Genomic DNA, 16849 nt, shown 5'->3' on the forward strand with positions numbered 1-16849 from the left:
TTTGTGCGTTGTTCAGCATGGGTGAGCAAGCCTAGACTGCTCCACAAAGCTCTTCTGTTCCACAAAGGCTTTCAGAGGGTCAACAGCGTGACCTGACTCTCATGGGAGAGAGGTTAGGAGTTATCTGCGGTTGACGGCACTGTGCACAGGGCTGCAGCATAACGCTATGGCTTTTCTTCTGCTCCAGGACTCTTCATGGCAGCCGTGCCTCGTAACTCGGGTGCCTGGGCTGGGTTTAAAAAATGACTCAACAAATTCATGAAAGAACACTTACTGTGGGCTACTAACTTGGAAGACACTGCTTCTGGGTCATGAACCCCTGAGTGCAAACAGCTAGTGGTTGGAAAATAACTGTGGGGACTGTGGCTATGTACTTGCCCTGTTCTTATATTTGTCTGTAGGCACCTGATGTCAGCTGCTGTCTGAGACATGATGCTGGACTAGATCATTCATTGGAAAGGCCTGATATGATCATTTTTATGTTCTCATTTTTGGAAGTGTCTAAACAAAACCTAGTGAACAGCTACCTAATTGGATCTCTTCAATGGCACAATCATGCTGAGCAACCTCAACTTTTAGTGCAGGTCAAGGGGTCTGATTCTGCTCCTACCCACTACACCGAGAAAACACAGGCCAACTCCAGCGGTGGAGGATGAGGCTTTAAATCTCCTGCAAACCGGATGCTGAGGGTAAACCAGAAGATGCAGCTGCTGCCGCCAGACAGCAACTCATTAGGAGCTGCTTCAGAGAACCGATTTCTCTGATAAACACATGGAAATACCCATTATATTGCAGAGGGTGAGGTTAGCACCTACACTTTTGCATTATGCATGATTTGTGACTGCTCCAAGTACGAACTTGCTGCTTGCTCTTCGATTAGCAAGTCCTGGCAGCCTGGCAAAGCTACACAATTTATTGCCACTATAGAGGTTAATGGATCACTTTACATGTTGATAATGTCTTATTATTGCAATGGTTATTAAGAAAAATGTAACACAGACACCAGGAGTCGATAGTAACTGCAAGAACGTTTGTTTGATTACAGCAGGGATGGAGACTGCTGTGTGTAGGGCTTACTGTGGAAATGGCGGTTGAAGCAAGTTCATCACAACCATCTTTCTGCACCCCTTCTTTCTCCAGATTGTCCTCAGTACCAGCTATGAGAATGGCTACTATTTACCAGTGTTGATGGCATGAGAAAATAGGATGGTTAATGTTGTAATTGCCTCAAGAATGGACAAATATAACACATATCTATGCTAGAGCATGCTAGGACTAGATCCAAAGGCACACTTCATCTGTGGCATTGGAGATCTGAGCCCCAAACATTGATGATTGGATTATTCTGCGATTGTGGTCACTCCACCATTATACTCTGTAGGGAAAAAAATGATCAAACTGGGATTCTGAAAGTTGGATCTCTACTCCTTTTTAAGTGGGAAGATGGAGGAGGGTGCTGCTCAAATGGCTTGATGTCCCTGTGTCTCAGTTTTCCTATCTGTAAAATGATGATGAGAAGAGCTGGCACTTACCACTGCTGCTTTTGTTGTTATTTCTCTATTATTAATAAAGAGCCAGGTCACTTAAATGCCCTCCTCTTGTCAGCTTGATTTTAAGAGCTGGAATATGTGGGCATTGGTAACCACCACTCCAGATCCTTACCAGGACGTGGTGGCCTTGTCCACATCATGGTGCCATCCCTGTTGCCAAGGTACACCAGGGAGCCCTGCCTCCTTTGGCACCTCTGACCAAGGGACCTGACCTTCATTTTGGACTCATTCTTTCTCCTTCAAATATCCAGTTTTAGGTCTGGCTGGATACAGGACCTTGACTCAGCCCTTAATTCCTGTTCATCACTAGCTGGCAGAAGAATGATCCAGAATACTTGCAGCATCCCAGGTAATTTCCTCTGACTGTTATGCTATTAGAAAGAGAGGTTAAGTTTCATGTCCTTGCTATTTTTGGTGTTAACTCTGCCAGAACTTGACACCATGGGGAGGGAGAAGAGCAGCTGTTTCTCAGGGTGATGGAGGAGGCTAGAGCATAGCAAATCTGGATTGCTACATCCACCCAGGGCAAAACAACCACAGCCCCTCCCCGTTCCAGGAAGCCCTCATGAATGTCACTTTCATCAGATAGTCTCCTATACATATACACACACAAATATTTTTATATATATACACACACATATATGCATATATATTTATCTGTGGAGTGCAGTGGGAGGAAGGCTGAGGAACCAGCTGTGGAGATAGATGTCTGCAGGAATGTAGATGGAGTTGTGGAGTGTACTGTGGATTTGACAGGCTTGATTGTGTTCAGATGGTGTCTAAGATCCCATGAACCACTGGAGATAAAATGTCTGTTGTTTCCCAGGTGGTATTTAGAATCGGACAGGGATACAGTGTTCATGGTTTAAAGACTTCATCTAAGTCTCTCTTTCTCTCCTGGGACATCCACTACAGCTCCGTCACGCCTGCCTTCAGAAATCAGTCTCCTTTTAAAGGCCAGCCGATGTTTGACTACTTCAGGCTCACTTTTCCACCAGGATTATTATCCCTTTGCCTGTTTGCTTGAGAGTCTGTTTTTTCCAGGTCTAAGCCACATCCATAATGCAAGGAAAAGCATCCCTCAGGGACAGGCTTCACAGCCCACCTCATTCCCAAACCCTCCCAGACATCCCATGCAAAGTGCCCCAGGCATACTTGGCATGGTGTATCATGGAGGTTTGCTCTAGCTGTGCCTAGGGCAAGGCTTGGAAGTCAGCAAGGTTAGTCCTGAGGTGTACCTCAAAGGTCACCTTTTACAACCTGCACAAGAATAATTAGGGTGTCCAGAGGCAAGGAGGGTTTGGCTCAAGGATGCCTTTTGCAGCCAGTGAAGCAAGGATTCAGAGCCTGTATTTCTTACCCAGACTTCCTTTTCCCCTTAGCACACCCAAGGGACCTGCCGAGCTTGTCCCTGCACCACCGCCCTACCTTGGCCCCTGCCTCTCTGTCCGTGTTTCTCCAGGCAGCCAAGTCCCAGCTCATCAAGCAGCTCCGTGGCAGCCTGCCGGTGATGACAGCTAATTATGAAATGTCATGTCAGAGACTTCCCTTTTATCTTGCTTTGCAGAGCCCAGCAAAGCTCTCCAACGCCCTTTGGTAATAGGGGAAAGGAAATTTCAGTGCAGCAACAGCTGCTTCTCTGATAGCAGGATGACAACGTGGTGAGTACACCATGTCCTGGAAGGAAGTGGCAGCTCATGCCATGTGGATGCAAATCTATAGTCTCCGCCAAAAAAAAAAAGAAAAAAAATGTTTTAAAAACTGTTCCGGTGTAATATTAGCTTTCCAGAGGAAGTGTTAAACATATCTGCTGCCAAGTCTTGCCATCTTCACTGTGAAACTCTGCTGAACTCACTCCAGGTGAGTTCCTGCAGGACAACTTAGCTAAAAACCTTGTCCAGAGAAAAACTGGCCCAATCTTAATAGTCTTTCTTCAGTCTATATTTCTGCAGAAGCCAAATACATTGAGATGGGTTAGTCTGAGTTGAGCTAGGGCTCGGTTTTCTTTAGAAACTGATGCTTACTTCTCATTTGCTGTCTACTATAACCTTTCTACACTGGGACAAAATGGGCTTGCTAGCTGGGTACAAGCTGTTAAAGTGGGCTTTGTCAGGGTCCACTGATCTGGGAATGGGTTACTGTCCTTATGGTCCAGCGAGCATTAAAACTAGGTTTCTTCAAAGGAAAAAAAAGACAAGTCAAGGCTCCATAGACCACAGTTTCCCAATTTTGCAAGTAATCGCCTGGTTTGGAGCAGTGGAGGGCACCGAAGAATTGGAAGAGGAGCATTACAGTGACAGATGGCTTCACACTTTCAGCAATAAACCTGACACAGATGAAGATACATGGCACGGAGCAGACTTCGAGATCATTCCCAGGAGGGTCCTGTTACCTGGCAGTCCATCTGCCTGAAGCCCATTCAGCCCCCTGGTCTGGCCCTGTGCTCCTCACCTAAGTACTAGTCTTGCTGGTAACAGCAAAACACTTGTTTATGGATTAATGACCTTGGACAAACCTGGCTGCTAGAATCATCTATAACAGTCAGAGCTTTATGTTTTGCCCTTCCTTCATATTGAGTTTCATATTTACTTTTCTGTATTCAGTAGTAGAAATAATTTTTAACATTGTTCAATGGACAGGTGGTTTAAGATCAAACATAGCCGCAAGGCAAGGTGATGTATGAGTAAAGCCTGAAGATTGTGCCTGATAGTGTCAGACAAAATGATTCTGCATTTGGAATATTTGGTCTAGATTATCTGAAATTCTTCCTGCCATAATTCCTAGGTAGTTTTTAGAAGAGCCCAGCTAGCTGAAAACTTGGCTGCTCATCAGGGAAAGTTTATTTGCTTGATTTGCATAAAGGCTAGATTAGATTCATAGTGCTGATAGTCAAAGTGAGAAGCCTGGACCTGCTACCCCTGAGTCTTACAGCCCCAGGCTCTGCAGGGGGACAAGGGGGACGAAGCAGCGACACTGCTGCAGTGTGCCCCTGCACAATGCTGCACAGACACACCCGCTCTTCCAGAGCCAGCTGGGGCTCCAGCATGGCACGGCATGGCACCGCATAGACATGTCCCTGCATCACAATTTCAGCTGTAACTGCACTGTCCCAGCTGGGGACATTTCCCTGTGTTTCTGGAATTACACATTTGAGGGACCAGTTCCAAACACAACCTGATAAGAGCTCCATTGGTTTCACGAACTGAGGCCTTCTGCACCTCTGGAGAATTTGGCCTGTAGTTTATCTGGTCTACTGTCACCATTGTTGCAAAAAAAACCCCAAACAAACACAAAAACCCATGAGGAAAGACACTTGGATGGAAGCAAGGCGTGGACATAAGAAGAGACAAAACCTAGATACAGCTCCAAAACAGTGCTCATGATGGGACATGAAGAGCCAAGAAGAAATTATTCCCTATGACCTGTCTTAGAGGGCTGGGTGGTTCCAGCAGGGCAGGAGTCTTTTCATGCCCTTCAAACACAATCAGACACATGTAGCATTGTTCAGCCTCAATCAGTTCAGTCAGTCCTGGCTGTCTAGATATTGGCAGTCTTTGAGATACTGCTTGGAGCAACCCTGCAAGAAAATGCCTTTAAGCACCCACTGTTCATTGGCACCTGCCCCATTGAGGGTCTCAGTCTCCCAGGTGTCAAATGCCCAGCTCAATGAAGTGACGCTGAGCTACAAATAGACCAAGAGGGATCACGGTGCCAAGTTTATTCTGTAGCAACTGCAAATAGTCCAAAGAAAGCACCAGCCACTTCCCACACAGAGTAACTTTCACAGTGTGCTGTGGTCATGAGATGCAGATGCTGCATCTTTGCTTGTCATGGGGATTTAAACCCTTAGGGATTTCCTCTGGGATGCATGGTCCTCAGAGCTGGGGAAAGGAGTTGAACCCAGAGTGGTGAATAATCATTAGGTTGATTCAAATCTTACAGCCCAGAGAGTATTTCAGCATTTCATACCCTACATAGAGGCTTTGACAGGGCAGCCTCTAAGTATTTTCCTCTACCTCCTATTTCAGTAACTTGTGGGAAAGGGGACAGGGCAGTCCCCAAAGTGCTGAGGAGAGACGCCAGCCCAGAGAGACCTGAATCCATTTCACAGAACAGATGGACACCTTAGTAACTGGACCACAGGCTAGAAAGTTGGCAAACTCTCCTGTTTTTCACTTTTGTAGTTGATGCCTAAGATTCCTCATTAGTAGACCCTGAAATTTGAAGCATTTCATTTAAGAGATGCCAAAAAACTCTTCTGAAAATTCAGAATGTCTCTTGCCATCTTATTTCTTACAGCCTGAATTCAGAGAGTACAGATCACCTTGGCATGACTTTTTTTTTGGAAGAAGATAAATGATCTGGCAATCCCTCAGCATTGTTTTTCCCCCACCCACTAAAATCTTCCAAAACATGACCATCTCTGACCTTTGGGCAAAAACTACCAAGTTGTGTTGGAAAAAGCAGAAATCTGTTTTGAAATGTTTTGATATTTTTAAGAAACTTTTAAAAAGAGATGATACAGATTCTTATCTCAGATGTGCAGAAGCAAATCATACATTGCTTCACTGAGCTTTGATCATTTCAAGGGAGCAAATTCCAGTTTAAGACTGGTTTAAAATGTTTGATATATCCAGGAGGAATAAACTTGATTTTCTTGAAAACTTGACTACATTTGCTTGTTCCTTCATCTCTTACAAAACTAATCCAAAAGTCAAAGTGGTAAAGGAGTGTAATCTAATAGCTGTCAAAATCCTAAAGCCAAGGACACTCGATGCTAAGCAATACACAGTTTAAATGCTCTGTCAATGCACTTCTTTCACAGAGATATTCCTCAAACAGACCAAATCTCTCCTACTTCTCACATACTTCATCAAAATTGTAGATGATAGCCAAAACCAATGCAGAACCTGCCTTGGAGTCACACTGTTCTAGTTTTGCATGTTACCGCTTAGCTATATCCTTAGCTATACCACAACACATTGGTAGTGCTGGACACCCAGTTTATCAGGAAATGTAAACGAATTAAGTCAGTGCAACACTTGGGTACACCATTAAATTTGTATGCTGTCTTTTGGATTATTAGCATCTCACTTTAAATAGGAAATTGTAGCATACTTACGAACACATCCATTAGTAGGTGCTCCAGTGTCACTTCAATATCCTCTAATTTAGCTGCTAAAGTCATTGTGAAGTCAAACGTTAGCTCCAGACAGAGAAGAGCGTTCAGGAGTCCCAATCCAAACCGTCTGTGGCCAAAGCTAGTTCTCAAACTGTAGCAAATGAGTTTCTCACAGATAAAGAAAATCCGAGAAATCAAAATTTAACATCTGATTCCAGATGATGCTTGGACTCTGTGCTGGCTGTCAGTCCTGCTTGTGGGACTGAGGATTATTCCATGTGTGCAAGATGGGAGCAGAAGCTGCAATGTGCGTTCTGCTTTCCTTTCAGAGCTTCCCAGTCAGAAACATGGAGTTATATCTGGGAAACCACAACAGAGGGAGGGAGAGACACACACAGAGGGAGAGAGAGGGGCGGAATGGAATAAACTGCCTTTGACTATGACTGATATTTATAGGACTACTTGTTTTTGACTCCAGTCCATTTCTCTGTTCATTTCTGACCTTTCACAAATGGCTCAGCACACTGGAGCGTATTGTAGAACAGGGGCAGCAGGTCCCACAGAAGTTGGCTGTGACCAGTGCTGGGCCAATTCACACAAGCACACAATCAATAGCTCTTTGTCAGAGCATACCAAGCTCTGCGCTGTAGCTAGCGACAGAGGAGAGCACAGACGTGTAAAAAACAAGGAAACAAAAGTTGTTTGGATACTAATTTTTTCCTAAGAGTATTAATAGATTCCCTTACCCACTCCCCAAGGCATTGGACTACAGTGGTGACTGCTGAGGTTATGTACAAAGGGGAATAACCTCAAATAATCCTACAGGGTTTGACTCTGCAAACACCCTGGCACCCCCTCTGAAATGTCCTCCCACTGCTCAATGCCTTCAGCTCTGCAGCATCCCCATCCAGGGTGCTAAGCATTCTTAGGGCTAGACCCTTCCTTTTACTGTATTTATGGAAAGTTTAACACGTGATCCTAAGTACCTGCTGTTCCTCCACACATCTGCTCCTACTTAAGTCAATGCAGAAAAGGTGACATTTTTGCTTGCTTAGCACTTTTTGTCTGTCTCTCACAGCACCACATGTAGTGGTAAGGTACTGATGGAGCTGATCCAACCAAAGCTAAACCCAATGGGGATCCTTCAAGAGTTTTGGTTAATGCTAGCTGGGAATCGAATAGAAAGGAAACCGAGGCACAAAAAGGAGAAATACTGAAAGTCTTGGAATGGCCAGGAGTCGTGCCCAAGCCTCCTGCATCCTAGACAGTGCCAAGTTCACTAAACTGCCTTCCACAATGTCCACATCCACAGCCAAACTTATTTTTATTTGTTTGATATGTACCATACAGTTTGAAATCTCAGAGTGAAATCTTGCATGTGATGTATTCCAGACACTGTAAAAAACCCACAAGGCTGCCCTAAAGGATTCAGAAACTGAAGACCAATATTATTTATAAAGGTGTGAGATGGATAGAGTTGATGGAGCTTAGAGGGACCTCTAGTCATAAATTCCAACTAAATGTCCTCAGAGTTATAGCTGAAATGACATTTTCAGACATCTAGCATCAGCATCTGAACAGAAGCTGCCTCTGATGGCTGAGTTTTACTAGACAACAACATGATAGACCATTTGGGACATGATATGATGGATAGTTTCAATAGCAAAGGAGGGCATGTAATTCATTTTCCAGATGGACCAACTCTCATTCACACAAGGCCTTGCATCAGATAATAGATTAGCTGCTCCAGAAACAAACCCAGCATGGGAAGCTTGTCTAGTGCAGAGAAAGCATGTTCATCATCCACGTGCTGCCCTTTCATTAAAGCTTTGACAAACCGTCTATCTTAACCAGTATGAGTGGAGGAGTGTTTTAATGAACATGGATTGAAACACAAAGGAATATATTTGGAGGGTATCACATTGAAGGTGGTCAAAACTCAGGAAACCATAATGCAGTAGGCTGATGAGTGAGCTAGCATGCACCGCTCACTTCTGCATGGGGCACGTGGATTTCACCGCAGACAGGATTTCACACTCTCTGCTCTCTAGGAGGCATTTGCAGAAGAAGACCTGACTGCTGGTAAGCCTTCATCTCCTCTGGCTTGCATGGAAATCCAGAGATCCCAGGAAGCTATGGTTTCTACAAGAGCAGCCTGAGTACAAGTATGCATGACTGTCCTTTTGCAAGTCCCTGTCTCTGGTCCACAGCAAGCCGTGGCCAGGCTGTGTCAGTACAAGCTAACAGAGGTCCACCAGGACTGAATCATGCATTTGTCCGCCTCTAACTGATTCTACTGTCCTACCAGTCTGACCACAACAAGAACTTTACTGGAACCGAGCATGTGATCACTTCTCCCCTCCCCACCCCATTTATTGCACAAAGGCTATGTGTTAAATACTGAAATATGAAATTAAAGATCCTTTTCTGTAGGATCCCTCTGTGCAATAGTGCAGGGCAACCACGTCACTTGTGCCCCTTGACTGTCCCTGTAGCTGCATTGTATTGGCCAGAGAGATAAACAACAGGAGACATCTTCCAGGGCCAGAATGCAGTGTCCACATGACAGACTCTTTGACTCCAATACAGGCTCATTTTTGTCTTCACAAAGATGAATTTCAAGATTATTTCAAAACCAATGAAGAAAATAGTGTCAGGCACAAGAAAATGGCTTAAGGGAACACATAATGGTTTCCCTGATTCCCACTCAAAAAACACCTGGCACCAAAAACCACTGACGACGGCAAGAAGGATGAACCAGTTCATGGATTCTTACCCAGGCTCAGCTTTACATGGCTTGGACTTTCATTATCACAACAATAAATAGCAGAGATGAGATATACCAGCACTTAGACTCTTGCAGTTGCAATGTTCAGCTTAGCAATTCTCCTACTGATCAATATTAACTGTCCTTGGAGATGGTCAGAAGTTTGGGGGAAATACTGTTGATGTAAAAAGTTGCTCTGCTGAAGTAAGTACTGTGGAATTTTCCTGATTCCTAGACTGCAGGGTATTTTGCATGCAAGGGTATCTCTCTTTCAATTTTTCCTTGAAATTGCACTAAAAATTTCAGACTCAAAGCAAAGCACAAAGGGAAAAGTTCTAAAATATAGAAAATGTGCAGAAGATGAGAAAAAAAAGTCTTCTTGTTCTAGTGATAAGTGAAGCAGTTGGTGTGGCTGTGTTAAAAAAATACTGAAGGTAAAAAAAAGAGGTCACCAGTGTGCAGAAAGTTATTTCACTCAACCCCTTGCAAAAAGTGGATGGCAGAAATCACAGTCACAAAATCCGATCTAAGCAGAAGAACTTCTTCAAACACATCAAAGCTTGGGGACCTCTTAGTCTATCCCATTGGTTCTCTTCTAACTCTCACTTCAACATTGCTTACCCCAAATGACCTCTTTTATGGAAATAGCCTCTCAAATATGATAAACAAGAAACAGAATTTCACTGAGTTCCCCAGGGATTATTCCCAAACCCTCTGTGCATACGTGCGTGTGCATTATAGGCACACACAAAAATGAAGTCACATGTGATAATAAGAAGCTCTAACTTGGTTGATTCTTTAATGCAGTAAGTCCAAACACTTCCTTTATTAAATCATTATTTCCATCTTTTCTAATTCCTGAGAATTTATTGTTTTGGCCTTTGCAAGCATGAGACCTCTTCTATTTAAAGCTGAGCATCCATCTGACAACACACCAGGGTATTTGTGCAGAACAGGATGTTCTTCTACACCCACATTTTCCCCTCACTTCCTTCCTAGTTTTTTTCTACCATTTAGGAATAAGATATCAGAAGAGAGGTGAAAAGTGAAGACTGTTGGAACATTTCTGCCAAAATGAGATTTCAGCAAAATATGCCATTTTAAAAAAACTGAAATGTTATGTGGGGACACACTGGGTCCCAGAATTGGTTTCTTAGGGGATTTTTAGGGGTGAAGGTGGTCAGTGATGGTAGGTAAGTGTCACCCTGCAAGGGCTGGTTTACAAAGACGGGGTGTAAAAACAGAGAGCAAAGTTTAGTGAGTAAAGCCAAAAGCTGACAAGAAAGGGTTAAAGAGCAGATCTGAGCCTAATTAGTCCCAGGATGCTATGTTTGGGCCAGCCCAGTTTGCAAAGATGAGAGCTGAGGTGTGTGGGGGGAAGAACAGGCAGATTATTCTTGTATGAGGCAAAAAGCATGCCTGGATCATGGACCCCACCAGAAAAGGGACTCTGGCTCACCTCCACAGGTTTAGCCAAAGGGTCAAATGCTCAGTAATTGTGGCTTATGAACACGTATGACAAATATGGGTGAAGGCCCATTTGGGGCAGTGCCACAAGCATGGGATGGGATGGCAACTCAGCTGTGGAAAGCTGGGCCATGTTTTTATCCAACTAGTGGAGAACTTTTATGAACTTTTCTGCTTTAAATAATCAAAGTGAGGATTTGAAGATGAGTCTTTTTGATCTCTTGCACAGCTTTTTCTATGCTTTCTCCTCTTGATAGCAATAATAGATCTGCTGCAACAAAGCATGAAGTTGTTCTCTTTGGGGAAGGTGAAGAGGGAGGTCCCATCCTCTTGGTAAACTTGGATGATAGGGAACCATCAGCTTCCAAAACCCTCCTTCCACCTCCAGTTTTCCTTCCCACACAAAAACCTGGACATAGGAACCCATCAACCTGACACCTCCAGGTTGGATTGCAGTATTTCACTGAATCTGGAGCTAAGTGTGAAGCCTAACAGGCTCCAGCTGGCCCAGGGCACAGCCATCTGCCTTCACCTTGCTTCATGATGCTGTAAGTCAATCCCATCCTGCAGTAGCTTCCAATGTCAGCTGAAGGCCTTGGTGATAATTTCCCAATGAATGCATTAATGTAACGCTGCATCAAAGGCTGAGCATCAGTTTATGGCCCAACCTCAAAGCTACTCTCCAGGATGAACGCAACAACTTCATCTTATGAAGGCATCTAGCTATGACACAGTATCTCCAGAGAGGGAGTCCTGCAAATCTGTAGTCCCTGCAATCAAGGTGACAAGGAAATGGCCTTTTGGTTTTCTCCAGAGATCTGGGTGAGGACACATGCTGCTCTGCCTATTCATAGACAGTCTGAGAAAGGGGGTGAGCAGTGAGGGAATACAGTTTTCACGTGACACCATGGTATTCAGGTTAGTGAGAACAAGGGCCTGCAGAAAGATATGATGAGACTAAGTGAATGAGCAATAAAACAGCAAATTAAATTTAATGTAGCCAAATGTGAAGTAATGTTCATGGCAGGAAAAATGTTCTGAACTTCACGTATAAAATTATGGGCTCTGGGGTCACTCAGGAGTAAGATATTTGGATTATAACTGTTCTATGAAATATCAGTTCATTGCTCAGTAGTGGTGGAATAAGCAAATAAAATATTAACAATTACCAAGGGGCAAGCAAAAGAGAATATTAATATGCCACTGAAACAAACCTGGGTTCATTTATATCTTGGATATTATCTTCTGATCCCCTTATCTCCAGAAAAGATACAGAGGTGTTGGACAGGGTTCAAGGGAAGGCAATAAAGATGATTAAATGTAAAAAAATGGCTCCTATAAAGAAATGACTAAGGAGGAAAAGTGGACTCTTTGGTCTGGTGAAAAAAAAGAAAAGATGCCTGAAGGAGAAATTAAGGACATCTACAGAATGATGGTGAGGGGGTGAAAAGGGATTGACTTTTTCGCCCAGTACAAGAATAAGAGTGCATCAACAGAAGCTTGACAGGAACCACGCTCAGAACAAATTAAAGGAAGCGATTCAAACACAGCTGATAGCTGATCTGTGGCACTCCTTGCCAAAAGATGGTAAGGATGCAAAATTTTACCTGGGTTCAGAAAAACACTGGACAAATTAACGGATGATAAATCCATAGAGGGATACTGAACATCTAGAGGCCACATCTAACACAGGAGGTCCCTGAACTGAAAACCTGTGGAAGGTGGGGGAATATCCAGGGAAAGTATGCTTTCCACTCTCCTCTCTGCACCACTCGTACCCACTGCTGGAGATGGGACACTGCATGAACATTTGCTCTGAGTCCATATGACTGCTCACAAGTTTCAGTCCCATATGAGAAGCTGCCCCAAATTTATCATGAATTTTCCTAAATGCCTAAGCCAATTCCAGACTCTGCAAAACAAAGTTCTCAATGTAGTGTTTTGACCCCCGAAAGACAGACATATCAGAGAGTCCATGAAGTCACCAAATCTTTAGATACTGCTGCTAGGCTTGCATGGAAGGTATGTGCGTGCTGAAGATGTGGAAGTGGTGTGACACTGTTCCTGACCAACGACCTAAGCAACCTGTGGCTCCAATCTACTGAGCAGAAGCTACCTGTTTCTCTCACAGCAGGTATGCTTTTTTTTGATTTTATTTTTTTTATAAGAAGGATTTATTTATGTTTATTTTCCTTTATTTATAAGTCCTGCCTTTGTCCCAAAGAAATGACATCTCATGGAGGGACTGCTTTGACCTGTAGCTGTATTGCTGCTGGCAAAGCTGGCGTGTGAGACCGTCTGTGGAGAAAGGGGCTGATCGTGGCCAATGGCAACCTCAGTTACAAATATACCTTTCCTTCAAGAGCAACTCCTGGTCCTAAACTGTGTGGGCCAAGCCTGCAGGTACATAGTGCACAGCCAGGCAAGGCTACAAAGTGTCTGAGAGCTGATCAATGGGCCATCTGAGATCCACGTGTCTGCCCATCCCCTCTCAGGCAATGGGATGGAGAAGTCATTGCTTGCAGCTGATGGGCTTGCCAGGCTGGGGCTGGCCCATGCTGCCAGATGAAGAATGAGCGTGGGAGTCCCATTCCTGACCTCTCGCCCGCAGTGGGATTGACATAGCTCCATAATGGAGAAAAAAATGCCGTTTCCACACGACAACAAGATAAACGTTTTTATAAGGAAGTCCCCAGATGGGAAGGGCCAGCAGCCCCGAGGTATTACGAAGAAGGAAAGCGATGACTGGAGTCACTGGCAGGTTTAGCATCAAGGCTCACCCCAGCCTTTTTACAGCCTTTAACAGGGACATTTCTGTTTGTTTTATGAAGTGAGATTTTCATCAGTGAAATGGAGTCCTGGATCATCCTGCCTCTGAAGAGACCCAGGTGTTGTAGAGCACTCGGTTTTTCAAGTTTAAAAATCATGGCTATAATTTCTGTTTTATTGTCACTATATTCAACCAACATCTCATCTCCTTCCTGGGCATAGATGCTGCTGTCTGACTTTTTTCACTGTCCCCACTGCATTACTCTCTCCTCATGTGTGGTCCCTTTTTCCTTGATGGCCTCACACCACTGTCTGTAACTCAGACATTGTTTTATTTTCATTATTTAACTGAGTGCCCTGAAAGCCATCCTTTGGTTAGAAGGCATGTGTCTCCTGTTCTTTTCACATGCACTCTCATTTAAAAGCTGCTGTGGAAAAGAGAGGGAAAACCTCAATTTTTCTTTCTTCCAGACTACCCCCAGGGCCAAACAAGCCACCCAAGGATGGAGGAGCCATTTTGTCTTTGGGACAGGGAAGCTGCATGGGTGATGGTCAGATGGGTTTGAGAACATGGGGAACATGAAGAACATGGAGAAATTAATAGTTCCCTGACCTGGTTGGTCTATGCATACCCAAATCTGTCTCCCATGGAAGCAATTTCTGCTACACAATTCACCTAACCAAATCACAGCAATAGAAATGTGCTTTTGTAAAATTATCAAGAAACCTTGCCCTTTTCTAATTCTATTTGCTGCAATTCAATGCCCCACTGGCTTCTCCCCTTGCCTTCCTAAAACATCATCCATTTCTCTTTGGGGTCTCCTATGTCTCAAGGTGACCTGCTGGGCAGGGCTTCCACAGTGATGCCATTTCCCTGGGAGTCTGCTGTGCCGTGCACACTCTTGGAGATGTCCAGGTGCCCCAACCCACATGAGCCTATTATTTAGCTTGCTGGAAGGGATCCTTCTTTGATGTAGCAAATCAGCTGCATTATTAAAATGATTAAAAATAGACTGAGCTTGCCTGAGACTGCATCTATAATGGATCAATTGCTTTTTACACATTTTTTGGCTCTCTACAGTGCTGCTTTGTCATGTCACTTTCACTCATTTGGGTGAAATCTTGAAATAATAGGTACATTCAGGAGATATAAATATAGCTGTTTACTTCCTTAAAATGGGACTGCAGTCAAATCACAGTCCCAGCTTCAGGTATTTGGAAGTTAAATCTTCCTCTTCTGTCCTTTCCATTTTGGACCTGAATCAAACATGAGACTTTGCAGCTTGGGGACTTCTTTATCTTAACATATAGGCACTAGTTCTGCTGCACAAAATTCATACCCTCATGGGCTGTTGATTTAAGAAGTTCTTGGTGCTAGGTCTGTATTTGATTCCAGTAAGAAATAGTGCAGAGTTGAACATTGAAAGGCTTCAGTGCAGTGAAATAAAAATAAATGCACTGCATTGTGTAGCTTAACGGGGTGCTAATTTCTTGGGAGCGCATAAATAGGAGGCACAGAGCACATCTGTTTGCTGGCGTTGGGTCGGGAAAGAGCAGGGGAAATTTGGAGCTCTGTCACAGGGACAGGCTGAACTTTGTTCCCATGTCTCGCAGTGCTGCACAAAGTCTCCTCTGTAGAATAGCCAGTTAATTAAAAATTATATTTACGGTCCCCTGGTATTGCGTGCCCGTAATTCTGCTATTAGTATTTCTACAAAGTCTGGCACAGCAAGAGGGTTGGGGCCCCAGCGATGCAAACAGCAGTCCTCATCCTCAATGCTACCCATGTGGCTGGAGTCCACACAAGAGGGGCTTTGGGCAGCTGAGCCCCTCTCTGTTACACTGTGTTTGCTGAAGGGTTTTATTGTCCGGGTCTTCCTCAGTGAACATGGGACACCTGAGGTTCCCAGGTATTTTGCAAGCAGAAGCGAATTAACCTGCTTGATGCGGCAGGTATGATGCTCTCAGCTGACATCATTATCACCTGCTCACAGTGAGTTACACAGAGGCACAGAGGAATCCAATGCACCTAAAAGTACCGAAACAATGTCCCGTGCTTGACCCACCAGACTTTACATCCTTTTGCCTCCTTCCTCCTCTAGCTCACATCCCACAAAGCTCACAGAAATTATCCTCAGGCAATGACAGGGTATTTCCCTGGCGCTTCCTGTAAGGCTGGGCATTTAGAAACATGTGCAATGTTTCCTGCTATGTGATGCATGGGCTTTTGGACAGCAGAGCTTGATGACTCAAGAAGAAGCAGTGTCCTAAAACTTTAAAATAGTCACATGATAAGATGTTGTAGAGGTGACAGAGGATGGAGGGGAGCAGGGAGATTTTCGGTGATTCTAACCCCTTTGTTTAGGCAACTGGTCTGCACACAGTCAGCGAGAGGAGAGGTTTCTCTGGAGGCAGATCAGAGCAGAAAACTGTGCCTCTCCTGACCGCGGACGGGGATTAAGGAGGATGTTTTTCCAACCTGCTGCCAGCTGACCACTCTCAGCAGCCCCTGTGGGCTCTCTCTTGCTCTTTTAGCTGGAATTTGTAGAGACTTAATGTAGTCAAGCAAACTCTTATTTAACCTGGCCAGAGTATGTCCTAGAGGATATCTCAGGGAAGAGGTCCCCACCTCCCTGGCCCACTCTATCCCTCTCCCTCCTCCATCTTCAAAAGATTTCTGTTCTGGGAAAATCCTACGGAGGTCCATAATTAAATTTAATCCCATTGCCACCGCCCCAACCCTCCACATTCCCCAGCACCCACCTCCGCCCCAGTGCCAGCAGCTCACCTTTGGCAGGGCCGTGCAGACCCTGAGCTCGGCCGGCACCCGTGACAGTCTGCAGAGCCGCGGGAGCTTGCGCCGCATCCTCACATATTTTTTCATATCCTTATTTTGCATAAAGATAAAGGTCCTCTTATGATATGTATCCAGTTGCTGACAGCATCTATTAAAATCCGTTAATTTGTCCTAATAGCCGGACAGTGCAAGTACGTTGCAGTGAGTTGTTATAAGCTTGGTAAGAGCAAGTTTCAGTTGCTGAATATTTAGCTGATACTATACCCACAAAGACTCTATCCTGAAACCACCAAAAACAATAATAAAAATCCCTTTAACATTTCATTACCAAGCCCTTCCCTCTATTCATTTTCACACATTGCTAATCAGTTAAAACA

The 16849-nt window shown here is 44.3% G+C and overlaps 1 protein-coding gene across 2 annotated transcripts in view; it reads right to left on the bottom strand.

Annotated features, from left to right (window-relative positions):
* Nucleotides 1–16849, bottom strand: part of FRMD4A (FERM domain containing 4A) — a 287785-nt gene that overhangs the window by 215381 nt on the left and 55555 nt on the right. Inside the window, exon 1 of one of the 2 annotated variants that reach the window (XM_074869806.1) lies at nucleotides 6673–6829. The exons of the other annotated variant lie outside the window; for it this stretch is intronic. Coding sequence (XP_074725907.1) covers nucleotides 6673–6738 — 66 coding nt within the window. The 5' untranslated portion in view covers nucleotides 6739–6829. Of the gene's footprint in view, nucleotides 1–6672; nucleotides 6830–16849 lie in introns of those variants that run through there. 2 annotated transcript variants of the gene reach the window in all.

This window comes from Strix uralensis, chromosome 5 (genome assembly GCF_047716275.1).
Source record: "Strix uralensis isolate ZFMK-TIS-50842 chromosome 5, bStrUra1, whole genome shotgun sequence".
In the NCBI taxonomy this organism is placed as follows: Eukaryota; Metazoa; Chordata; class Aves; order Strigiformes; family Strigidae; genus Strix; species Strix uralensis.